This window comes from Artemia franciscana, chromosome 11 (assembly GCF_032884065.1).
Source record: "Artemia franciscana chromosome 11, ASM3288406v1, whole genome shotgun sequence".
Classification (NCBI taxonomy): domain Eukaryota; kingdom Metazoa; phylum Arthropoda; class Branchiopoda; order Anostraca; family Artemiidae; genus Artemia; species Artemia franciscana.
Genome location: NC_088873.1, coordinates 29,737,916 through 29,764,782, shown reverse-complemented (window position 1 = coordinate 29,764,782; position 26,867 = coordinate 29,737,916). Strand labels below are relative to the sequence as shown.

General features: G+C 35.1%; 2 protein-coding genes and 1 long non-coding RNA gene across 6 annotated transcripts in view; 1 reads left to right on the top strand and 2 right to left on the bottom strand.

The window, feature by feature from the left end:
• Nucleotides 1–11,925: 11,925 nt before the first annotated feature.
• LOC136033068 (keratin-associated protein 19-2-like) lies at nucleotides 11,926–16,846 on the bottom strand. The gene is made up of 3 exons (XM_065713667.1): nucleotides 16,688–16,846; nucleotides 14,649–14,732; nucleotides 11,926–12,150 (listed from the first exon to the last, which is right to left on the bottom strand). Exons 1-3 carry the CDS (start codon nucleotides 16,740–16,742, stop codon nucleotides 11,999–12,001), a joined length of 291 nt encoding a protein of 96 aa, XP_065569739.1. The 5' UTR covers nucleotides 16,743–16,846; the 3' UTR covers nucleotides 11,926–11,998.
• Nucleotides 16,847–19,319: 2,473 nt separating this feature from the next.
• LOC136033066 (uncharacterized) overlaps nucleotides 19,320–26,867 on the top strand; it is a 55,144-nt gene continuing 47,596 nt past the window's right edge. Inside the window, exon 1 of the long non-coding RNA XR_010618846.1 lies at nucleotides 19,320–19,685. This is a non-coding gene — a long non-coding RNA (uncharacterized LOC136033066). The remainder of the gene's footprint in view (nucleotides 19,686–26,867) is intronic.
• The window catches only part of LOC136033064 (shematrin-like protein 3), a 49,509-nt gene continuing 48,083 nt past the window's right edge, over nucleotides 25,442–26,867 (bottom strand). For all 4 annotated transcript variants that reach the window (XM_065713659.1, XM_065713661.1, XM_065713662.1 and 1 more), the window contains one exon: nucleotides 25,442–25,668. The gene's annotated coding sequence lies outside the window, so the exon portion shown is untranslated. The remainder of the gene's footprint in view (nucleotides 25,669–26,867) is intronic.

Genomic DNA, 26,867 nt, shown 5'->3' with positions numbered 1-26,867 from the left:
TAATTTCTGAACGTTTTTGAATTAATGCATGTTTGGTTTTGGCTCTCCCCACATAAATTATTAAAATGAAATTTGTATATTAATTCTTTTTTTGGATAAATGGCTATCTCTTAGTTTTGATCAGACGATTTTGAGAAATAAGGGGTGTAGAAGGAGGCCTAGTTGCCCTCCAATTTTTCGGTTGCTTAAAAAGGCAACTAGAACTTTTAATTTTTAACGAACGTTTTTATTAGTAAAAAATATACGTAACTTATAAATTAGCAACTTACGTAACAAACTTTCTTAATCTTATATTTTTATTATGTATACAAGGGGGTTTGTATCCTCGTTAATACCTCTCTCTTTACACTAAATCTTAAGTTTTGTCCCAATTCTTTAAAAATGACCCCTGAATCAGAAAGGCCGTAAAATAAATAGTTGAAATTACTAAAAATACTTTAGCATAAAGAGCGAGGTATTTATCTCCTTCTAAATACCTCGCTCTTTATGCTAAAATATTTTTAGAACCCCTCATATGCGTAATAATCTCTGTTCGTTTTAAGTTTCAATGCTACTCCTACCTTTCATTTGAAAAAACGTTTTCATGTTTTATTTTCATTGTTTTCTTATAGTAATGCTAGAAAATCATGCGCCCTTTTCCTTGAATTTTTCTTCCCCCATGACAGACTCCTCAAAGGAAAGATCCTCCAACATAGACCCCTCCCCTCAGCCCCACCCCCCAAACAAAATAAAATCCCCCTGAAAACGTCTGTACACTTCCCAATAACCATTACTATTTGTAAACACTGGTCAAAGTTTGTAACTTGCAGCCCCTCCCCCAGGGATTGTAGGGGAGTAAATCATCCCCAAATACATAGCTATTATGGTTTTCGGCTATGCTGAACAAAATGGCTATCTCAAAATTTTGAGCTGTTGACTTTGGGAAAAAAATGAGCGTGGAAGGGGGCCTAGATGCCCTCCAATTTTGTTGGTCACTGAAAAAGGGCACTAGAACTTTTCATTTCCGTTAGAATGAGCCCTCTTGCGACATTCTAGGACCACTTGGTCGATACGATGACCCCTGGGAAAAAGAAAAAAAAAACAAACAAACAAACAAATAAACACGCACCTGTGATTTGTCTTCTGGCAAAAAATACAAAATTCCACATTTTGTAGATAGGAGCTTGAAACCTCTACAGTAGGGTTCTCTGATACGCTGAATCTGATGGTGTGATTTTCATTAAGATTCCATGATTTTTAGGGGGTGTTTACCCCTATTTTCTTAAATAAGGCAAATTTTCTCAGGCTCGTAACTTTTGATGGGTAAGACTAAACTTGATGAAACTTATATATTTAAAATCAGTATTAAAATGCAATTCTTTTGATGTAGCTATTGATATCAAAATTCAATTTTTTGAGTTTTGATTACTATTGAGCCGGGTCGCTCCTCACTACAAGTTCGTTACCACAAACTGTTTGATTTGTCTTAAGTTCCTTTTGGCTGCTCAATTTTACTTTCGGGGAGAATTTTCCAACCACAGTTTTCGGGGAAATTTTCTTGGTAGGGAACTTGCCGTGGGAGGTGGGAATTTTAAGGGGAAAGTTTCTGTGGGGGAATTTTGTGCGGGGAAGTTTTCCAAGGAAATTTTTTGTTAAGGCATACATATTGTCAACCCCGCTGACAAGTGGGCACTATTTCTCTTAGATAACTTTAACCTTTGACCACTCCTGCATTTTAGATTGCTTTGGGTTGATGAGAGTGTATGTATAGATTTACAGTTGTAAATATATTTGCACTAGTTTATATATTGCATCTTTAACCTGACGGGGAACTGTAACCTTTACAGTTGGGCGACAATAAAAGGCACAAGTACTCTGAACTTGGGCGACAATAGAGGTCAGAAGTTTCGCCTCCCATATCCCCATCAAGGCAATAGCCTATTCTTACTTCACTACATCTAGCTGCAGACAAAAAACTAAATCGAGAAGATAGGAGAGGGTTTTTAATTTAATCAAAATGGCTTTAACAGAGGGGGAAATAAGAAAAAAACCTCCCCTACAGCGGTGCTTGAAATTTCAAAAATCGTACTCTGGGATTGGGATTTCTTGATGTCAATGAATTTATTGATAAATAAATTTTTGTTAGTTAAATAAAGGAACGATTTGATGTCAAAACTATGGGAAAATACTTAATAGCCAGATAAAGGGGAAGTTCCTTAGAATATTTTGAGTCAATAAGAGATAAGGAAACAAATGGTATGAATACTCTAATTGAGTCCTTCACAATCGGATTTATTGAGACATGTCTTTCAGAAAGGCTTAAAACTGAGGTTGTCATTCTAAGGCATCAATCGGTATTCGTGAATATGCATAAAAGATTTGCCCGTCAATTGTTATGGTTGCTAAATCCTTTTTTTTATAAATACTAAATAGGGCATAATAGAGTCCACTAGTAAAGCGGAGAAATTTTATTAAGACATATTTTTTTGTTCAAGACGTTTCAAGACATCTCAAGACATTTTAGAGAAATTTTTCTTTAAGATGTCTCAAGACGTTTCAATACATCTAAAGACGTGTTCTAAGACATTTTTCTTCAAATTTCTTTTTTTCAAGACGTTTCAAGAAATCCCAAGACGCATGCTAACGTGACATGCTATACTTCAGCGAAGAATGGAGAATTTGTTACTGAGCAGAGCACACACGTTGGGTGTTGCGTAATGGCGGCCCATGCGTGAGATGTCACGTAATGGCGGTGCACACATGAGGTTTTTCATAATGGCCTCGCACACGTGAGATGTGACGCAATCTTGCGTGCCTTGCTAGGTTTATTAGGGATGATTTAACGTTACATGACTTAGTAGATTTATTGGGAATGATGCAATCTCGCGTGACATGCTATACTTCAGGGGGCTCGTGGGGAAATCCCCGCTTACAACTGAGGAGGGCAGACACGGGGATGCTACGTAATGACAGTACACACGTGGAAGCTAGGTAATGACGTTGTATATGTGGGATTTGCATAACGGCAGCACATACGTTGGACATTACGTAATGACGGTACACACGTTGATGTTACGTGATGGTGGTCAGACGAGAGATGTTACGTGATTGCAGCGCACACGTGATGCTACGTAATGATGATGCACACTTGAGATGTTAAGTAATCTTTAAAGAGATTTCATTTTCTTCGGGATTTCTTTTTATTTCGAAGCGTTTTTTCTTCAGAAATCCATTTTCTTTTAGGGCGTTTGTTTTTCTTTCAAGGCGTTTTGTCAGGGAACCATTATTAATTAAAGACCTTATGTCCACATTAGGATTCGAAAGGACCTTCCCCTCAATGAGAATGTGCCTTGGACATCTGAACCAAAACCCTTTCTAATATTTCCATTTGGTATACACAATCAACACATTCAATGATAGCCTATTCAACATATTTAATCCCTGTCTTGCATACCAGATTGATTAAGCTATTGATTGCATGTTTCCTACAATTGTAGTAATTGAGATGCAGAGGAGAAACTTGATTACTAAAATATACTTATGTTTGAAGTACACCTGCTTTTTAAATATGGTTAGAGAGTGACATCAGATATTATTGCTACCAAAGGTGAAATAAAGCGTTAGTAGCATTATGGCTAGAATATGCTACACCTTCATATATGATCACAAGTTTTTCCTTTTCCTCTTTAATACAAAGAATTTGACACTTCTATTAAGGGAACTCTGGAATGAGCAAACCTATGTGCATGGGTTACAAGATGCTTAATGGTGTGTTAGGGAAATTACTTGTACTTCTTAGATTTTTGAATAAAATTTATCGTTATTATGTCTTCAAGAACACCACCTCCTTGATTATTCGTTGAATCTGCTTTCTAGTTTGTCTACTCAGCATAATGTTTTTGCTGTTCCCGCGACGCCAACTGGTTGGTGTCCCTCTGATGGTTTAAATACTATTTTCCCCAAGTCTCTTAATGCAACTATTCTAGCAATTGATACAAATTTTTTAGCTTGTAGTCTTTCAAACGTAGTCTGAATTAATTGTTATTTCCCGACTGATTACCATGATAATATTTCTTTTGATGCGTTTACTCAATGCTGTTTTAATCTTAGTCGTTTTGTCTCTAGTTTACAGTCGAATTTTCGTACTTATATTTATTTGATTTTAACTGTGATCTAAATGTAGCGAATGAACGGGGTACAATTTTATCGTCTTGTCTTCCTATTTTTTTTTGTTTTACCGAAGTCCCAAGATTTTACTTATATTCATTTGAGTGGTAGTACAACTAATATTGATCATGAATTTTCTTCTAACCCAAGTGATCGTTTGCCTGTGGTTATTGTAATCGAAGATTTCCCCGTTATTGACCAAATGCCTCTTCCGTTTCTTTTACCCCCTTTGCCTTCTCGTCCTTCCCCAGTTCGTATTTCAGGTGATAAGCTTCCTAAATTTTGATCGGGCTGATTGGGATCCAAATTTTAAACCGCTTTACCAAGAAAGAGTTGAGACTTTAATGGATAAAGTTTGTATTCCTGATTGTTGGAACGCGATGGACAGTAATCCATCTTTGACTATTAATTGTATTTATTTTGAATTAATGCGTTGCCTAAAGTACAGTGCTCTGGCAGCTTTTCCTACCAATAGGATAAGATTGGGTGCCCAGAAACCTTTTTGAAGCCCCAATCCTTTTTTGGTAAATTCTAATAAGGGGGCAAAACAAGTGTATTGTGAATCTCGAGTGGTTGGTAAACCTAAAGACTCGCATCCAGCTTTTTTCCTAATGATAAAAAGAAAGGCTGATTTCTAAGCGGAGCTACACCGTCATAATAACCTGATCATGGAAGAAGTTTCTTCAAACGTTGATAACGACAAGGACAAGAATCACTTTTGGAAAGTTCTCCGAGGTAATAGGTGGACTAACATGCTTGATATTAATTCCACACCAACGCTAAAACAGTGGAAAAATTATTTTTCTGAGTTGTCAACTTCGCATGATTCTAACAGTGTTGTGTTGCAATTAGATGAAAGATTGAAATTGTTCAACTGATTACACGATACCTGAGGATATGATATGTAAACCTATCAAAATGTTAAAGGCGCAGTTGGCTAAAGATCATGATGGCTTATTTTCTAATCACCTCAAACTTACTCCTTCTTCTTTTCTTATTACTCTGCTGGCATTTTTAAACCTTTTACTTACTACTGGCTTAGTACCATCGTCATTCTATATTGGCATAGTTACGCCTATTCTTAAGAGCAGGAAGAAAGACTTGTCATCTTGTAGTTCCTGGAGACCAATTACTAGGGATTCTATGATTGGGAAAGCATTTCAGTTGTGTTTGAAGGATCTTCTCGAAATTCTCAACGTTGGTTCTAATTAATTTGGTTTCAACAGAGATTTGGGATTTGACCGCGCCCATGCATCTTTCAGCAAAGTTACTGAAGAAGCGAGAATTTCTGGTAAACCGCTATACGCCCTCTTGGTTGATATCAAAGGGACCCTTGATAACATTTCTCATGGATCTGCACTGCTCGCTTTAATCCATGATGGATTACCCCTAGCTGTCATTCAAGACCTTCGCTCTTGGTATTCTGGATTAAAGATCTGTATTTGCCCGAGTTCGTCTTCATCTCAGTCCATATTAATTCAAGTGGTTATAGGAAGTAGACAAGGAGGAATTATTTCTCCTTAATTATTCAATTCATGCTTAGCTACAGCCCTTAATTCTCTTTCTTGCTCTTTTGTTTCATTATCTCGAAATCTGTCTTACATTGCTTATGCTGATGACATTATCCTTCTAAGCCAGTCCAAGTCTAGTCTTGTTTCTAATTTTAGTATTTTAATTAATTGTTTAGAAGATCTGGTGTTCGTCAAGGATGTGTACTTTCCCCCATGCTCTTTATAATTACAATGGATTATGCCCTGAGATTCACATCGGTCTACGGGGTAAAAGTAAGCAACAAGCAACTGTTCGATCTGGACTTCGTGGACGACGTTGTCCTTCTCGAAGAGTCAAAAGAACGGTTGTAGCAGCTACTTGACACTATTACTGAGAATGCAGAGAATTTCGGGCTAAGGATAAACATTGACAAATCGAAGAGCATGGTCATCACAACCTCGCCACTTGTTCTCCATTGCAAAAACAAGGATCTAGAACAAGTCCAGGAGTTCAAGTACCTGGGTAGCTGGATTGATTGTGATGGAGAGATCTCGACCGAGATTAAACGTAGAATTGGACAAGCTAAAGGTGCCTTCAATAGATTGAAAACTATTTGGAGAAGTAATAAATATTCAATGCGACTGAAGCTTCGACTCTTCAACAGTTATGTACTCTCAGTCTTCCTTTACGCAAGTTAATGTTGGAAAATAAACACCCAGCTTGAAAAAATGGATCCTTGCATTTGAAAATATGAGCCTCAGAAGAATGTTGAATATAAGCTGGCAACAAAAAATTACAAATGCAGAAATACGCAGAAAAACAGGTCAACCTCCAGTCACTGAGTTGGTGAAAAGAAGGCGATGGACAAAAGAAGATCTGAGGATGGCCGGCACCTCACTAATACCTGAATGGGAAGACGTCATCGCTGCAGCACCAGTGCAAGACGAATGGAGAGGCTTTGTCGACGCCCTATGCGCCACCGATGGCTCTGGAGGAACTAAGGTAAAAAGTTTTAGAAGATTTGGGCCTTTCCATCAGTTTTGAAAAATGTCAATTTTTTGTTGCAAATTGTTTAGAGGATAATGTCATGGCGACTCTCGATTGCGGCAATGGTACTATTTTCCAGTCGTCACCAATAGTAACTTATTTGGGATTACCTTATGCTGCATCGAAAAGAGATTTCAAACCAGTGCTGGTTCAGTGTGTTCAGATAAAACCACGCAAGGCATTTGTTCTTTTAATTCGTTTTGGGGTCTTTACCGTCGGAATGTCCTTGGTTGTATGTATAGCGCTGTTGCTCTGCCCCACGTATTCTTCCCATCCCTCCTCTTCGGTGATTTCCGACCTTCTGATCTTTCGCCCATTAAAGTTTCTTATTTTAAATTTGTAAATTTTTGCTTGGTTTCCCCCTTTCTTTTAGTAACACGGAGATTTTTTTTTAAAGCTTAAAGTGAAGGATCCCGTAGTCTGTATAAAGAAAAAAAAATTAAGACAAGGCAAAATCTATCCTTTTAGGCCACAATTTATTTCCGTTTTTTAGTAACAGTTCTGGCTCTTGATAATTTACAGGTTAAATTATTTGGCGAGTGCTTTTGCATTTTTTTTTCTTTTTAAGTGTCTGATAAATATTTGGTAATTTTTTATTGTAAGCGTTATCATTTGTCTTTTCTTTATATTTATATTGTAGCCTACTCCTCATTTTTTGAAGGAAATAAAGAAAATAAAAAAATACACACAAAATTGATAAAAGTCGAAAATGGATAAGCGATGTATTCAATTGTCGTTTTTTTTCGTGGTATTAAACTATTATCAAGAAAAATAAATCTTGACCTATTAAAAATGTCAAAATATTCTCTTGTCTTGGTTTCACCTCTTAGTGTAAAAAACAAGTCGTTCAATAGTCATTCTTTCCCATGGTAATAAAATTTAAAAAATAAATAAAAAAATAAACTCTGGCCTTTGAAAAATCTCAGAAATATTCTGGTATTGGTTTCACCTCTTAGCTTAAACAAACGAGGCATTCAATTGTCGTTCTTTTCCATGGTATTAGAACGCCATTAAGATAAATAAATCCTGACCTATTGAAAATCTCAATAAATTTCCTGGTTTTGGTTTCAGCTCTTAGAGTAACCAGCAAGGTGTTCAATAGTCATTCTTTCCCATGGTAATAGAATGTCATTAAGAAAATAAACTCTGGCCTGTGGAAAATTTCAAAAATCTTATATTTTTGGTTTGACCTCTCAGCGTATTAAATATATAAAAAAAAAAAGTTTTTTAACTGAAAGTAAGGAGCGACGTTAAAACTTAAAACAAACAGAAATTACTCCGTGTATGAAAGAGGCTGTTCCCTTTTCAACGCCCTGCTCTTTACGCTAAAGTTTAACTCTTTCTCTCATGTCTACTTCATTAAACAGTAAAAACTTTAGCGTAAAGAGCAGGGCGTTGAGAAGGGAACAGCCCCTTTCATACACCGAGTAATTTCTGTTCGTTTTAAGTTTTAATGTCGCTCCTTACTTTCAGTTAAAAAAACTAGTTTTTTTTATTTAATTTCTGAACGTTTTTGAATTAATGCATGTTTGATTTTGGCTCTCCGCGCATAAATTATTAAATGACATTTGCATATTAATTCTTTTTTTGGTTAAATGGCTTTCTCTTAGCTTTGATCAGACGACTTTGAGAAATAAGGGGTGGGGCAGGAGGCCTAGTTGCCCTTCAACTTTTTGGTTATTTAAAAAGGCAACTAGAACATTTAATTTTTAGCAAATGTTTTTATTAGTAAAAATATACGTAATTTAAGAATTAACTTACTTAACAAACTTATGTATTCTTATATTTTTATTATGCATATGAGGGTGTTTGTCCCTTCGTTAATACCTTGCTCTTTACACTAAAGCTTAAGTTTTGTCCCAATTCTTTAAGAATGACCCCTGAATCAGAAAGGCCATAGAATAAATAGTTGAAATTACTAAAGATACTTTAGCATAAAGAGCGAGGTATTTAGGAGGAGAAGAACCCCTCATATGCGTAATAATCTCTTTTCGTTTTAAGTATTAATGCTACTCCTTACTTTCAATTGAAAAAAAAAAAAACTTTTTCAAGTTAATTTTTCATTGTTTTTATTATAGTAACGCTAGAAACTCCTGCGCCCTTTTCATTGAATCTCTCTTCCCCCATAACATGTTCCTCCAAGGAAAGATCCTCCCACATAGCCTCTTCCCCTCGACCCCCTCCCACCAAACCAAAAAAATCCCCCTGAAAACGTCTGTACACTTCCCAATAACCATTACTGTATGTAAACAATGGTCAAAGTTTGTAACTTGCAGCCCCTCCCCCGGGGACTCTGGGGGAGTAAGTCATCCCCAATGACATAGTTATTATGGTTTTTGACTATGCTGAACAAAATGGCTATCTAAAAATTTTGATCCGTTGACTTTGGGTAAAAACAATGAGCGTGGTAGGGGACCTAGATGCCCTCCAATTTTCTTGGTCACTTAAAAAGGGCAATAGAACTTTTCATTTCCGTTAGAATGAGCCCTCTTGCGACATTCTAGGACCACTTGGTCGATACGATGCCCCTGGGGAAAAAAAAACAAACAAACAAATAAACACCCACCCGTGATATGTCTTCTGGCGAAAAATACGAAATTCCACACTTTTGTAGATAGGACCTTGAAATTTTTGCAATAGAGCTCTCTGATACGCTGAATGCAATGGTGTGATTTCTTTTAAGATTCTTTTACTTTTAGGGGATGTTTCCCCCTATTTTTCAAAATAAGGCAAATTTTCTCAGGCTCGTAACTTTTAATGACAAAGACTAAATTTGATGAAATATATTTAAAATCAGTTTCATTTACTATTGAGCCATGTCGCTCCTTACTACAGTTCGTTACCACGAATTGTTTGAAACAAAGAAGCATTCAATAGTCGCTTTTTCCCATTTTTTTTTGAATGTCATTAAGAAAATAATACCCTGGCCTATGTAAAATCTCTAAAAAAGTTGAAAAATTTTCTTATTTCAGAAAGAATAGGGACAGTGAAGTTGGAGGAAGGACATTGGGTACCCTTGAAGGTGGGACATGGATGGCCATATGTTCCCTCAAAAAAAATATGCTATAGCATTGATTCATTGGGGAACATAAGTTTGCTTGTTTAGTTTGCCCAAGTGCATGTCATAAGAAATAAAGGGATTGCAGATTTGTCGCTTTTAGATTCATTAAAGTTCGTTTCCTATTATTAAATGCGTCTGATTTACTTTACTCAAGTGCATGTCAAAACCAGTTTTATGCGACCTAAATAAAAAATTTATTCATATAATTGCTATGACTTGAATAAGTAGGTCCAAGATTTATGGTACATGCAATAAGGTTTAGGATAAATTCTTCCGAGCTTCAGGCTGTAAGCTCTGTCCCTGTTTTAACAATACTACTCACTATGCAGATACTTGGAGCTAGTGCTTACCCCTCCCCCCTCCCGGAGGATTCTCCTGTAAAATACTATCCTCAGAAAATACCTATCCTCAGAAAATCTCTCCTGCGGGAGATAAACCCCTATCCCCGAAGAATACCCCAGTGACTGGCTGGCCTCCAATCACTTTTGATTGGACAATTTTACATGTGGAGATGTTAAGGGGAGATATCCATCAAGAATTTATTAATGGGGTGAATTTAATGGTTTTTAGGGGGGAGGATGGAGGGGTACTATGGCAGAAATCCTCTGTTGTGGAGCTTTCTACGGATTAAGATTTCCTGAGAATTTTCTGCGGGAGCAAATTTTTACGAGTGATGGGGAAATTTGCGGGAAAACTTTGCCACAACGGAAGGGAATTCCAGCATGATTTCAAAATAGAACAGAATTAAAAGTCATTTTCGAATGAAAATGCGCTCAGAAAATGGTTTCTTCCGGAATTACCCCTAGGAAATTGTTCCTTGGAGAATTTTCAGCTGGAATGGAATGCTCTAGGGGAATTTTTCTGGCAGGGAAAGGGCTAGTTTACTTCGTAATTACTTTCCATGGAGGGAATTTTCGTGGGGGGGGGTATATGGAGGCAAAGCAGGATTTCCCAGCATTACTTAAAAATGATCAGAAATTAAATAAAAAACAAGTTTTTTTCAATTGAAATTAAGGAGCAGCCTCAAAACGTAGAATGAACAGGTATTGTTACGCAAATGAGAGGAACTGTCCCTCCTTAGTACTTCGCTCTTTAGCCTAAAGTTTCTTAGAATTTCTAAAAAGCTTATTATTTTAATTAAACAACCCTTGTGTTTAAGAAATTGGTCTTGAGGAATTAAAACAAAAAGTCAAACTTAACGTAAACAGCAAGGCATGTTGCTCCTTACTTTCAGTTGAAAAAACGTATGGATTTTTTGTATTTTCGTGTTTATAGAGCTTATGCTGCAAATTTAAGATATTTCAATTGATCAATAGTTCTAGTTCTTAGGTCTTTACAAAATTTTAACACTAAGTTTTTTTGCTGTTTCTAAGCGTGCGGTCTTAGAATTTCTCCCTCGGGGGGTGGTTGTTTTTAATAAACCGTTCTTGAGCATATATGTTCCATCTATCCTTGCAGTTTCTGATTATATTTTAAAATCAGAAATGTATTTTCTATACATAGAAATGCTCTGTATATTTCGGAAAAAAAACCAAGCCCACTGTTCACTAACAACTCCATCTTTTTTTCAGACCTGAAAGGTTTTTTGTATTAAATATGTTTCTTTTTTTAGTTAAAAAATGAAAACCACCAAAAAGGAATTTCGTCAAATATAAGAATGGCATATCTTTCCTGTTTTTTATTTGGTGCCACTGACCATGCCTGAAACCAAACGATATACCTTGCAGTTCACATTTGCATTACTTTACTGTAGCTTCTATCTATTGTACGATAATTTAGCGTTTGGGACAACTCTTTACCCAAGAAGTTTAACTTATAAGAAAACTGGTATTTGAGAGGCGGGGTTGAATAATTGTAGTTACAACTTGGAATTATGTAACATATCTTGAGGGAAGACAGAATTGAAAACTGTGAAACCTGGCTGATCAGTGTCCCATACCTCCAAAACAGTAGAATAAACATCTTCAAATATTAAAAGTGGATTAAACCTGCTACGCAAAGTTTTGGTCTAACTCGTTTCTGGAAATACCATGAAAAGGGCCATTGGGATTTTGGAATGTCTACGAGCTCTTTACCATTGGCTTTTTTTTCCTTGCTAGACACCCAATAATCAAATCAATGTTATTCAAAGTAAATGATAAGAAACTAGAGCTCAAAAGTTCTACAATAAAAACATCCAATTGCTTAGGAATCTTTTATTAAGTAAGTGCGATTATTTCCGACAAAAATTCAAAACAAATTAGGAACTGATATTTATCTTCCAAAACCTAAGCCACCACCATAGCCGCCAAAACCACCTTGTGAACCATAGCTCCCATAGCTGGAATAAGTTTGACGATGTCCACCATATCCACCATAACCGCCATAGCCGCCGTAGCCGCCATATCCGCCGAAGGGTGAGAGACCTGAAATAAGTAAATATTATATCTTGGTATGTCAGCCCAGAATCTTGATATTACAATATTCTATATCAAAATAGGTATAACTGTAAAGTAACCATTTCGACGGATCTATTTTGATAAGATATCTTGGGGTAGGGTTCAAGCATTTCAAAAAAAAATTTCACCTAATTCGATCACCTGATTGCTGCTTCAGACCTTCTCCCATCTTATCCTTTGTCCAGGTCACTGGTTATTGTTACTTAAATATATTTCTCTTCGAAATCTCAAAATCGTTTATGTGGCATTGAAAAGACAGCATAGCGCTTCTTTTTTTAATGTCCAATTATATTTTCTAGATTGGATTTAAGTTTGTATATTACAAACTTATACAATACATACATACTTGTATATACAATACAAGTTAATGTTGTCGTGTTTCCTGTTTTACTTTACAATTAATGACGTAGCTGAAATGTTGATAATTTTTTAGGAATTTTGTGAACAAGACAAATTTTGAGGCTGGGGGCATCTCGAACAGGGCTCTAAAACTAAATTTCCAATCTCTCATATAGGTCCAAAACACCTAAAACCCATTTCAAATTATAAGATCTAACTTAGGGATTGAACTGCACAGTGAAAAACATCAAAGATAAAGCAAAAATAAGGGCAAAGAAAAAGTAAGAAATTGGAATATGATCCACCAATGGAAAATAATCCTAAACTTAAACAGCTGAAAGATAGGGAGTAATAGTTCCTATATTGCTTAGATTTGTTTTATGCCCTGTTTGTTTTAAATTGAACGTTACTCTGCATTTTTTTTTCTTCGTATGCTCCAAACGAGATACTTTTCACAGTGTCTAATTGATGCTTCTTCCTGAGTTTCAAATACGGCTTGTTTTTTTTTGTTTTTGTTTTTTTCAAAATTCTGATGGATATAAATATATTACGCAAAATGTATCTTGGGAATCACAAATTCCATGAGTTACATTTTTGGAAACAGTATTTTTTTTTTCCTTTTTTATGAAGTTACATGAAAGAAGATCTAAAGTTACAAAAAGAAGACATAAAACGTCTTATTTTTTTATAAAAAAAGAGAATGTTATTATTATAAAAAAGAGAGTGTTTATAGAGTCTTATTTTCTGTTAAAAAAAATTCTTATTAATTTATGGCCTTATCCCCTTTTGATTGCAGAAATTACAGCGTTCCTCCAAACAACTCTTGTTGTTTTGCCAAGAATGGGGATCATGGTCGGCATACAAAACTCTGAGAGATTTATTTCGTCAAGGGTACGACCATTTTTCGAAACCCTAGTGAACATCTGAATACGCGACGTATACAATACAGTTTCTCCGCGCTAGACACATTTTTCGTGGTGCTTGGCACACTTCCACCCACCTGACATGTGCCACCTTGTGTGCGGGATCTCAGAAAGAGGATGCTCCTCGCATTTTTTTTTCTTGCCTTTAAAATATGATATTTGATGTATTTCGTTAACTAAGTTATTCATTAACTATGTTAATTGATTAAAAAACGTCTAACATCAAAAGAAATGTTGCATTTTAATGTTATTGCCTTGTTAATTTTATTGTTCTTATTATCATTTTCAGTTTCAGAAAACAAGCCCAAGGCTCTGGTACTGTCTGATAATGCCTCTTCAGACAGATAATAGTACGTATATTGTTGAATTGAAAACCAAACGTACTCGATTATTCGATAAAATCCCCTGAGCTTATGCGCTGTGTAAAATCATACCTTGAAGGGGAGGATGATATTGTCCAAACTGTTGCATCAACACAGAATTCAGACTTGAACTAGTTAAGTTGGGGCACAACGTAGTTTTTACTAAGGTTTTTACAACACTAAAAATTTTAATTAGGAGGCTCTATAGGTTGGAATTGCATCCCTCGAAGGGTGGTGGAGAAAGCATTATAAGTGGGGCATAAAAAAATTTAAAAATAAACATTGCAGACAAGTATTTGATTTATTGGCTTATAAGAGGCTCCTAAAATCATTTTTATGAGAGGGTGCACCTCTGGGGCTGACCAAAGTAGGCGGAGGGGAGGCTATGGCCTCGAAAGATTGAGAATTTTTGTTCTAATTTCCTGTGCTATGACCATTTCTTTTACTTCTTTTCCCCTTACCTTGACTAACAAAGCACAATCACTGAATCTATCATAAATTGATGAGACACTTGCAATAATTCAGGGATTCCAGTGTTTCATATTTAATTCTAAAAAAAACATTCTTTATATTTTTCAGAAAGGATGGAAGAGGGAGTTGCGAAGCCCTCCTTATTAGTTGAACAATAAACAAGCATTTTTTTTTCGAGTCATAATATTTTGTTAAATTAAAACCTTTTGTGTTAAAAGGAAATACAAAAGCTTGCTAAGTTTAAAACTAAATTAGGAACATTATATCTGCAAGAAAAAAGTACGATATGAAATATTACTGAGGCAACATTTTTCTATATTTCAAAACAGATTATCTCCAGTGAATATCAAACACTTGCTTTCCAACTTACCCCAGTAGCCAAAGCGGCTTGCAGCTTCTTCTTCATCGGCACTGACAGGGGCCTCTTCCTCTTTGCGAATATCTTGAGGGAAAGCTAGAAAATTTTGTTTTAGTTTTTACACATTTCTAAGCCTTTTAACAATTGCTTAAAAGAATGATACAATAGCAAGGAATAAAGAAAACTGACAATAACTAAACCATGATAGTAATATGTAAAATACAGACGTCTGGAACGAAAAATAAAATGTAATTTGAATAAAAAGACTATGACATATGCCCTATATATTTTGCATGTATATCCCTAAGAATTGAAAGATTTACGGTATCAATGTCTCGGAAACTCTATCTACGCATCCACCATTCAAGTCTATCTAATCAAAAGAAATTTGTTTGGCTCAATTTAGTTCTAGGTAAATCCTGGCACTGATTAAATCTCATGATGAATGGGCTTTGGTAGAAACAGGGTCACTATAAATAGACTGTCTGTAGATGCAAAAATCTGAACACTGTACAACGGGAGAAGGCAAAGGCTCTAAGACCGTGATTCCCAACATGGAGCACACGCCCTGCCGGTGGGGCATGGCAATATTTTGGTGGGTAATGGGCAGGACGTGCACCTTTCGGCTGAATACACTTTAGAGCCTTAATTTTGAAAATAGAAACATTTTTAATGCAAACTACGCCACATTCATAGGCATTTAAAGAGCAAAAATGATACATGATAGTATTGCTATAACATAGATTGCAATGAAAGGCATTCTACTCAAACAATATTTTTTGACTAGTATAGAGTATGAATATCGGACGACCCGAAGAAAGATTCTAAGCGTTGGGACTCCTGTCCTGAGTGTTAGTTATTCCAAGTTAATTTCCTTTTAAGCTTCCTTCGGGAAACTCAATTAAAATTTGGATAAACAAATTTGAATATTATGAGGGGGGCATCAGGATTTTCTAAATACGTAGGTGGGGCAGGGTCAAAATTTGGGTGGGAACCACTGCTCTAAGACCTAAGACTAAGTCGCCTACCAAGTGTTTTCAATTTTGTAGAATTGCTATGGATATATTTTACCTTTGTTTTGTTTTTCTTGCTTTATTTTGTAAGAAGATATAGAATTCTTGAATATTTCCAAAAAATATTTTACTGATCCTGTTGCTAATCTTATTTATAGTTTCCCAGAGGTGATCAAGCGACATAACAGTTTGCGTCAATTCATAAAAATTTGAAAAGGGGAGGGGGCAAAATGTAGTTGAGTGTGGCATACTTTTTTTCAAAAATAAATACCAACAAAAATTTTTTGGTGAAAATGCCCCAAAAGAGATATTTCTAAGAATCTAGAGAAGGGCAATTTGGGTAGGGGTCCATCTAGGTGATATTACAATCTATGATATTACAGTAAAGAAGTTAAGCAAAATACGTACATTTAAAAATGCTCAGTGCTGCATTTAAAAGGCACCCGCCTATTGTATTCTTCCGTTAGGGACAGTGACATTTGAGGAACTATTTACTTGTCATTGTTTTTCATCTATATTTGTAAATAAAATCTTCGAAGTTATAAAAACAAATTCAGTTGAAATGGTGTTTGTTTGAATGGAATTCTAACTTGAAACACACAAAAAGAAGGTCCGAGCCCTCATCCAAATAGTTTATTTCCCCCTTATTTCTTGGCAGTGGGTCAATTTGCAAGAAGATTGAGGGAGAGGAAAAAAATGTTGTTTTAGAAATCTAGGGGGATTCAATCTTTTTTCCTTTTTTCAATAAAGTACAAAAAAGGCATTTAGCAATGCAAATACTCCCAAATAAACATTTTTTTAATCTAAGGGGAAAAAAATTAACGTTATACATCCCCTAAATCCCAATCATAGTCACTGCCCCTTGGCAAAAAGCCTGTGCCAAACTATAAATCATTTTCAAGTGTAATTTTAATAAAGAAGCAAATTGTTGCCATATTTTTACAAAATGAATCCCTCTTAATGACTGTTACATCATACTCGTTGTGTTACAGTTAATAGTCACGACTAAACTATACTATAAATAACTTAATTTCTTACCGAAAGTGACAGCAATCATTGCAAAAAGAGCCAAAAGGAACACTACTTTTGTCATGCTGAACCGCAGAGACCGTTTTTTATTCTAACTTAGTAAGGGACTGGTCGTAACTGTTAATTTCGTCGATTATGTGATGTCTTTTATACATCTCTACATTTTGCGCAATACCCATTATGGTAATCATGTGACGCAAGCTGGTTATTTTGTGGGATTAATTGAAAAGGTCGTAGAACCATGCACTTTTTCCAGAGGCGAAAGATACTCATTATAAAGCAAAATCTATACATTCGATAACTTTTAATATATTTATTTGTGCTATGTTCAAAACTATTTAAAAAGAGAATAAACTAATTTGGCAGGGATGGATCCCAGACAGGCACACATGAAAGATCTTATTTCGAAGTTTTAGAAGGAGTAAAAATTATTTAGCACATTAACTGTAAAACATAGGTCTAAAATAGAATTGAACACCTGCCCAGAGTTTTAAATGTTGATTCTAGATATCCTATGTAAAACTTATTAAATCTAAGGCTGCCCAGAACACGCTAGGACCCATAGATTTTTTTAAATTTTTTGGGAAGAGGAGTAGAATACTCCAACAGGGTGGCGATCATAGTAAAAATTACTGAATTGAATCGACGTATCTGACAACAATAATACAAAGATTTTAAGCTCCCATGTGTCAAAAATGCCAAACCTTACATTTATCCCAAAAGGAGGGAACGAGAAAGAAAATGAAAAATTCCAACAGATGGGCAATTTGATTTAGGATTTTAACATAATAACACTTTTGATGCCCCATGGTGGCGTATTTGATTTTAAAGATACAAGTAGTCCTTAAAAAATAAATTTTTGAATCGGAAAATCATCTTAAACAGTATTTAACTAATTTTGTTCCTTTTAGGCTTATTAAAGCAAGTAATGCTATGTGTATTTGTGCATGAACTATCAAACAGTCTGTGGTACTGTACGTAGGCAGTGACTCGGCTCAATAGTAAAAAAAAAACTAAAGAAAACTGAAGGTTTGATGTCAATGAATATATCCACAGAATGGGCTGATTATGCTGATTTCAAATATATAACAATATTTTATGTTTAGTTTTACCCATAAAAACTTATGAGCCTGAGAAAACTTACCAGACTTTGGAAAAAGGGGGAAATGCCCACTAAAAGCCAAGAAACCTTAATGGAAATCACACAATCAAATTCAACAAATCAGATAATCCTGTAGAAATTTCGAACTCTAATCTAAAAAAATTGGAATTCGTTCTTTTTGCCAAAAGAAAAATCACGGATGAGGGTTTATTTGTTGGTTGTTTTTTCTTCCTAGGGGTGATCACGCCAAACCATTACTCCTAGATGGGAGATGGCTCATTCAAACAGAAGTTAAAATCTCTAGTGCCCCTTTCAAGTGACCAAAAAAGTTGGGGATCAACTTGCAACTCTGCAACGCATGTTTATTCAAAATAGTTGAAAGGTCAAGTAACTATGCCTTTGGAGGTAGCGTAGGTGTAAATGTATCCAGGTTGTCAAAGAGCATAGATAGAATTTCCTGGGAATGATAGTATGTTTTATTTTTAGGCCAACTTGATGAGGTATAAAATTAATTTACACAATACTATTTGTGTCAAAATTAAACTTTGGTGGAAAAAGTTTCTCAAAAATACAAATAGCAAATCAAACTATGGATTTCTATTGAAAAAAAATCTGAAAAAATGTAAGATATTTTTTTTTTTACGAAAAAGACTATTTCAATCAAAGCAACGAAAATTTAACTTCAAATTTGACACAAAATCAGTTTTTCAAGGAAAAGTGAAGAGCTCCAATAAAACCAAAAATGAGCAGAAATAAAGTCAAATAATATCCACAGCATAAAACCACCGCAAATTACCACCAATATATGAATGAAACCCAAAATGAACAGAAATTGAAATAATTAACCAAATCAAACTCGAAACAAGCAAATATTAGCATGATTAGGGCTGAAAACCTCTTGCCTTCTCAAGACCAGAACATAATATGTACTTTACTGAAAACAAAGTACATATTAGATTTTTTCACCGTTTTGACTTTAGAAAATGAAAAATTATTAGAACTTTAAGGAATAAGGAATATGTATATTAAACTGACAATCCACGGTCTTTCTTTTTTTTTTTCGGAAAAGTTCAAATTATATTATGGTGTTGAAAAGGCAGGGGGGTTGTCAGATGTAAGTATAAGTATGCGTAAATTAAACTGACAATCAACGGTCATTTACTTTTTGTTGTAGTAAAGCGCAAATTATGTTCTGGTCGGTAGAAGCCATGGGGGTTATCAGCCCTACTCAGGTTAATTATTGCTCGTTTTGAGTTTGACTTGGTTATGTATTGCAATTTTTGTTTGTTTTGAGTTAAAGTCATTGATTGATGAAGATTTGTGGTATTTTTATGCTTAGACGATTATTCTACTCATTTTTGGTGTAATTTTTGCTCATTTTTGGTGTAATGGAGCTTTTTACTTTTCTTTGAGAAACCGTGTGTTGTTGAAAAAGTTTTTTTAAATTAAAAATTTATAAATATTAAACATTTTCCATTGCATATTACGTAAAATATTACATCAAATATTTACAGCAAAAGGGGGAATTGGGATCGGGAAAATCATGAATACCGCCAGAGAATTTCTTAAAAGCTGGGGAAAGTGCTACCAGGGCCCTTCTTTCCACCAATATTTAAATGGAAATGGCTTTTCTATTTACAATAGGGTTGAAATTAATATCTATTTTCTCTTCATTCATCGGAATGTTTTTTGTTTTTTTTTTTCTTTTTTGATGCCTGTCCAACAGATGCTCCCGGTGATGGCTCCCGCCGGGAGCCATCGCCGGGAGCTAATTGCAGAGATGTTTTGCGTGTAAAACAGATATATTATTTACATTCTTACAGGCGTAAAAGGGTGACATGTAGGGGATGGTCATGAGAGCCGATAGAAAATTTCCCAGGAGAGTTGGATAAATGCTATCAAGAGGTTTGTTTTTTAACCAAATTTTGATGGGAAAATTTTTTCATTTTTTTCTATAGAAATTTTTCATTATTTCCATGCTCTAAGGGAGAAGGGGTGCTTGTCTTGAGAAGAGTGTACAAAACAGTTTGGAGGAGGGCTCCAAGCAGGGCTTCCAATTCTAAGGAGACTACTCTATTTTAAGGAGGGAACAAATTTTGTATCTAAGAATTTAGGGAAGTGTAAGATAAAGTAAGAATAATTAGTGATATGCAGGGAAAGGTTGGGTTTTCAGACGGAGGCTGAAACATCGTCATAGATTACATATACTTAGTTTTTTCAATAGCTTATGTTGCAATACTATCTATGTTGGGAAGACTATTGCAAAATTTCAAACAAGGTAGTATGATTTATAGTGAAACTCATTAGGTATTTGGCTATTTCGGTTGCCTAGCATTTTGTTTGTTTTTTAAGCAGTACCTTTGATCGGTAGAAACTGCAGATGTTAAGGAGTATCAACTAGGCTATACAGCCATGGTGGGATACGAGAATACGACCTCTGTGCTTGAGGATTCTTCCAACGTGTTGGTAATTTCTTTTTCCCGTGGTCATCTCTGAATCCAGAAGGAACTATTCAAATAGAGCACCAGGTACCTAGTCTGGGACTGAAATCAAATAGTAAGATAAAAGGAACGTATATTATTCAATTCTCCACTCAATATTCTTTCAAAGTGTAATCCTTTAGGAATTTTGCCCTTTATAAAGGAAGCTGATAAAAGTACGAAAACTTCTTAAAACAGTTCAAAATGCTTACTTACATCAATCGTAAATGTCAATTTGTTTCACTTTACACCCTTTCCCCAACTCCACATAATGAAAAGGTGTATAGTCTTATTTATATATTTCTAGTCTATTTTATAATGCAATAAATATTTCCGTTTTTGCGTTTTTATTTTCGTTTTAGCTCTTTTATTAAAGGGGAATTTCGGTGTACATAAAGGATTATGTATTGATTAATTAGAGGAACGGGGGATTCTAAAGCATAGAAAAGAAATCTTTATGCATGAGATAAATATGTATTTTAAATTGCTTTAAAAATTTTTGTTGTAACTTATAAGGTCTCCTTTTGAAAAGCCTCTTTCTTATTTTTTCTAATACATTTCTCACTGTCGTTGCAACTGTAATCCATCAGATATTTAGCGTGATGGGAAACCCTACTGTAGGGTTCTCAGGCTCCAATCTGCAAACATATGCATTCTTCTAAATTATTTTTTGAAAACAAATTCTTTCTGTATTTTTCTTCTTTCGAGAAGATTCTGTCTAACCATTGGTCCTAGAAGATCAGGAGAGAACTAAATTGAGCGAAAATCAAGTTCTATTGCCCTTTTTAAGTGACCACAAAGATTGGAGGACAACAGCCTCCTCTCAACTGCCTCTTTTTTCACCCAGAGTCATCTGATAGAAATTTTTAGATAGCTACATTGTTCAGCATAGTTGAAAGATTCAATAGCCATGCCTCAGGGGATGAAATGATGCCCAACATACCTTAGTGAAAGGGCTCTAAGTTATGACATTTTTCCATTGTATAGTATTTTTTTTTGTAGGAAGGATTAAGACATTTTTTTCTGGAGGTGTTCTCTGGGGGGGGATCCACAGGGAAAATTTTCCACAGGAACACTTCCCATCGGGAAGGAGATTTCTGAGAAAAAAATTTCACACGAATGGAGGAATTTCTGGCATGGTTTGAAAAACGATCAAAAATTAAGTACAAAATCTTTTTCAAATAAGAGTAGGCTAAGCATAGTTTTCCAAACAAATTTGTCCGCGGGTATATTTCCCGGTATTATCAGAAAGTTATAGAAATTAAATAGAAAATAGAAAATCATTATTTCAATAGAAAGTAAGGAGCTACATTTAAACTTAAAACGAACAGAAATTACTCCGTATTTTAGACTGCTAATCTTTAATGCCGCACTATATACGCTAAAGTTTGAATTCTTGTCTTAATTCTTTAAGAACAACTGAAGTGCCGTTGAACTAGAATAGGAAGTTTTTTTTCAAAGAACTAAAAGACTTTAGCGTAAATAACGAGGCATTGAGAAGGGGATACCCCGCTAATATCCTTACATTAAAACACCGCATAAAAGTAAAAAAATACTTTCTTATAATTAGCGAGATGGATCTAGAACTTCACATCGAAGTAATGAACATTGTTAAGTATGGTGATAGATCAGCTGAGGCTCTGAATTAATACAGAAACCTGTCATTAAAAAAAAAAACTTGATTATCTGGTAAAATATTGCTGGGTTTACGCAGAGACAACTAACATTATACTTGGAACCAATACATCTATTTCAACACTTATGAAAGCCAAGGTAACCTACATCTTGAATATTAAAGGCTAGTGCCATCTTATTTACTTAAAATCTTGAAAAAATATTTTGCATACGTGCTTTGGCCTTATAGGCACTTTTTAGATGTATTAAATAAAAAAAAACTGAAAAAACTGTTATTTCAATTGAAAGTAAGGAGCGACATTAAAACTTAAAACGAACTGAAATTACTTCGTATATGAAATGGGCTGCTTCCTCATCAACGCCCCGCTCTTTACGCTAAAGTTTGACTCTTTCTCTCAACTCTTCTTTTTAAAACAGTAAAAAACTTTACCGGTATCAAAATTCCATTTTTTAGAGTTTTGGTTACTATTGAGCCGGGGCGCTCCTTACTACAGTTCGTTACCACGAACTGTTTGAAAAGGGATATTTTACATCTTTTTTACATCAGATTTGTGCAAGAATTTTTGATATACAGAAAATGAAAGTTGGACGTTAAATAAGATATACGGATATTAGCATAAACTCGATGTGCATGATCATGCGGTTCTAGGCATTTACCCCTGGAAAATACCCCCCCCTCCTCCGTGGTTGCTCCGTCCTAATTTATGACTGACAAACTATACCCTCCACAAAGCATTATCGCATATATGACATTTTTCGAGCATTTTCATGCAAAAATGTTCGTTTACACAAGAATTGATTGTTTAAACTTACTGAAAAAAAATCTCCATTAGCGTTTCTTCTGATAACTACTAGCATTTGAGGCCAGCGTGGCACAATATACCACTCCCAATTACACCCTTATGACGCAAATTATAGAACCTAAGGGGTCTTTCAAGCTTTGTCCCTCAAAAATAATTTTTTTTAATTAAAAAATGACCATTGTCTTTATTTGAACTGTGGAAAATTGTCATTTCATTGCTAGATTGCGAAATTCCATGACAATCCAAGACACTAAATGGCTGATAAAAAGTACCATCTAGCAAGTATTATCACACATATGACGTTTTTTGAGCATTTTCCTGCAAAAATTTTCGTTTAGACTAGAATTGATCAATTAAACTTAAGGAAAAAGCCGCACTAGCATTTCTTCTGATGACACATAGTAATTGAGGCCAGCTTTGCAAAATGTACCAACCCCACAGATGACACCCTTCATGTGCAAACTATCAAATCTAAGGGTTTTTCATCCTTTATTCCCTAAAATATAAATTTAAGCTAAAAAAGACTATTGTTTTTATTTGAACTTGTTGCATGCTGGTTTTTGTTCGTGAAACTTGTTGCATGTTGATTTTTCTCTTCATGAAACTTGTAAATTAATTTTTCTCTTCGTTAAACTGATTTTGTTGGTGGAACATATTGCGTGCTGATTTTGTTCATATAACTTTTTGCGTGCTGTTTTTGTTCGTGAAACTTGTTGCATGTTAATTTTTCTCTTCGTGAAACTTTTACCTTGATTTTTCTCCTCGTCACACAGATCGTCAGAACTGATTTTTGTTCATGGAACTTGTTGTAGTATTGAGTATAGTAGCATTGGAACATGTTGTAGTATTGAGTGATTTGTAAGCAGATTCAGTAAGGGTCATATTTTATTATCAATGGTCTGATCATCATCCCATAACCTGCTCAATCACTTCGCCATCTTCCTGTCATTAAAATACATCTATTGGTCCTTTAGCCTTACGCTAAAGTTTTTTATTGTTTTAAAAAGTAGAGTTGCGAGAAAGAATCAAACTTTAGCGCAAGGAGCGGGGTGTCAAGGAGGAAAAGCCCCTTTCATATACGGAGCAATTTGTTCGTTTTAAGTTTTAATGTCGCTCCTTACTTTCATTTCAAAAAACTTGTTTTTTTTATTTAATAAAAATAAGCATCACCTTTTCCTGTTGCCTAAAAAAGAGAAACGAATCTTTTTAGATATGCGCTGGCACTGAAATTTGCCATCCCGTGGTGAAGTAGGTTGCTAGGGCCCGTGTGGAATTGGATGTTAGGGAGGTTCCCACTGGAATTGCTCTCTAGGGGGTGGTCAGCCACATATTGTCACGGTGGCGTTAATATGCATAGGCAAGGCTCAAACAAACATAGTATTTCCATTAAAACCTCTTAGAAATAACTCTTAATTTGGTTTAAACTTATTTCCAATAACAAACCCCTCGCCCTCTGTGATCGGTTGCTAGGGATCCCCCCCGTTGGAATTGCTCACTAGGGGGTGGATCAGCCATTGAGTATCAAAGACTGAGAATTTAGAGAAAGTAATACCAAGAAAAAATTACAAAATATAGAACTAAGTCACATATCTTTGGCCCCCATTTTTCGAATATTTTGAGCAAACTTAGAGCATTCTTTAAGAAAACCCCTTTAAACATTCTCTGAAAAAGATTATTTTCCTATGTCTTGAACAAGTTTATATCATTCTCTAAGAAAATATCTCTAGAAATTCTCTAAGAAGGACCCTTGAAAATGCTAGGCTCATGTCGCTAAGAAGTGAAGAATCACTTTGTCTGGGTTTATAGTACCATTCTAAAGCATTACTTTGCAAGTAGGTGCACTTCAATATAGAACTGAACTATATTAATCGATTTTGCCCTCTACATCTCAATTATTGCAGTCATAGAAAATACGTAATTATGTAATTTCCCAATTGCTTAACAGACACTTGCATCTCACAGAAAACATTCTCCCTATGACGTAACAAACAAGGAAATCTTGGTGTAGCAGCCCCTGAAGGTTTCCCTCACACCCTCAGGTTTTTGAAGTACGACATCCATAGAAAAAACACCCCCTATTACGTAATAGACACCTGCATCTTACAGAAAACATTCTCTATGACGTAACATGCACCTGCATTGTGAAAACCTCTTAAAAATAGTGTCGGGACTGGGATTCCACGTGTATGAAAGGGGCTGTTCTCTTCTCAACGCCCCGCTCTTTATGTTGAAGTTTGTACTGTTTAATAAAGTAGAAATGAGAGAAAGATTCAAACTTTAGCGTAAAGAGCGGGGCGTTGAAAAGGGAACAGCCCATTTCATGCACGTAGTAATTTCTGTTCGTTTTAAGTTTTAATGTAGCTCCTTACTTTCAGTTAAAAAAACTAGTTTTTTTATATTTAATCATCATACTGTACATTGCTATCTACAGGAACCAGGCTAATGCCTCTATAATTACCACACTCACTCTTATCACCTTTTTCATATATTGGTTTAATCAGAGCTTCCCCAAAATCGCTAGGTACTTCTCCTATTTTGGAAATCGTATTCATAATCTTCAGTAGCTTCTGGAAAATCCCAACTATTGTTAGGTTTGACTTAATATACCAATTTTAGACTTATTTTTAGGTTTAGCAAGCTCCATTGTCGAGTCATCAAATTGAGCACGAAAACATGGTTTTGCATTTTGATGAAATAGACAAAATTTGCGCTAATAAAAGTAGTAAGTAGTAAGGCATATAACTTATAGATTTAACGGTGTTTATTATCAATAAATAGCACAGAGTATAACGTTAAATAAGAAAGAAAAATAACACTTGGCTTTCACGTAGTACACAGAACTTGGTTATCCATAGTATGGCCTATATCCACCGTATCCACCATATCCACCATAGCCGCCATAACTGTAGGGACGGTAGCCACCATAGCCGCCATATCCACCGTAGCCACCATAGCCGCCCGGTCGGTATCCTAAAAAAAATTACATTGGGATACACTGAATTATAAAGGATACAGGGTTTTAGCTAGAGGGGAGGGGCTGGGCAAGGGGGCTGAAGCCTCCTCCTCAAAGGTTTCGTATTGAAAATATTAAACTTAATAGGCTATTGTCAAAAAATTTGGATTTTTGATACTTTTGCGCCTATACTGAATTTTGTATGGTAAGTGTTGAAAAAATCAACAATTTGCCGTTTTTAAAATGAGTTATTGAGTTTTAAAATTTTGGCGACTTTTATTTCTTTATTTTTTGGCATAGTATATTTTTATTATCTCCCTTTCCTTTTCCAAAATAGTAAAATTCAAATTTCTTTTTTGATTTATGTAAGGTATTAATAATTTTTATTTTAGTCACAGGCAGAATAAAGGGATTTACCCCTAGAAAAAACTCTATGGTTTTCTCCGTTAGAATAGAAAAAAAATCGTAAATTTTTCACTTTGAAAGCCAATTCACTTTAATCCAAAATTGCTTGTTTTTCAGTCAAGTAAAAACATTTCTTGTTTCTGATTGTGGTTTGGCTTTTAAAACTGAAACCAATGGTGATTGTAAGAAAATGAACAAAAAAAAACAAGTTTTTTCAACTGAAAGTAAGGAGTAACATCAAAACGAACATAAATTATTCCTTATAAGGAAAGAGTTGTTCCTTCCTCAAGCCTTGATTGTACGCTAAAGGTTTTTAGTGCTTAAAAAAAAACTTCTTATTCTAATTAAAAGACCCCTTTGCTTCAGTGGTTGTTTTTGAAGTATTAAAATCAAACTGTAAAAATCAAACTTTAACGTAAAGGGCGACGGTTGAGGAAGGAGTAGCCCCCCTAATTGACGAAATAATTTCTGTTTGTTTGAAGTTTTAATTTTGTTCCTTGCTTCGCGTTGAAATAAATTATTGAAATCAAACTTTAGCGCAAAGAGCGACGGTCGAGGAAGGACTAGCCCCCCTAATTAACGAAATAATTCATGTTTCTTTAAGTTTTAATTTTGTTTCTTGCTAAAAAATCGTTGAAATCAACCTTTAACGTGAAGAGCGATGGTCGAAGAAGGAGTAGCCCCCATAATTAACGAAATAATTTCTGTTTGTTTGAAGTTTTAATTTTGTCCCTTGCTTTTGCGTCAACAAAAATTGTTGAGATCAAACTTTAACGTAAAGGGCGACGATCGAGGAAGGAGTAGCCCTCCT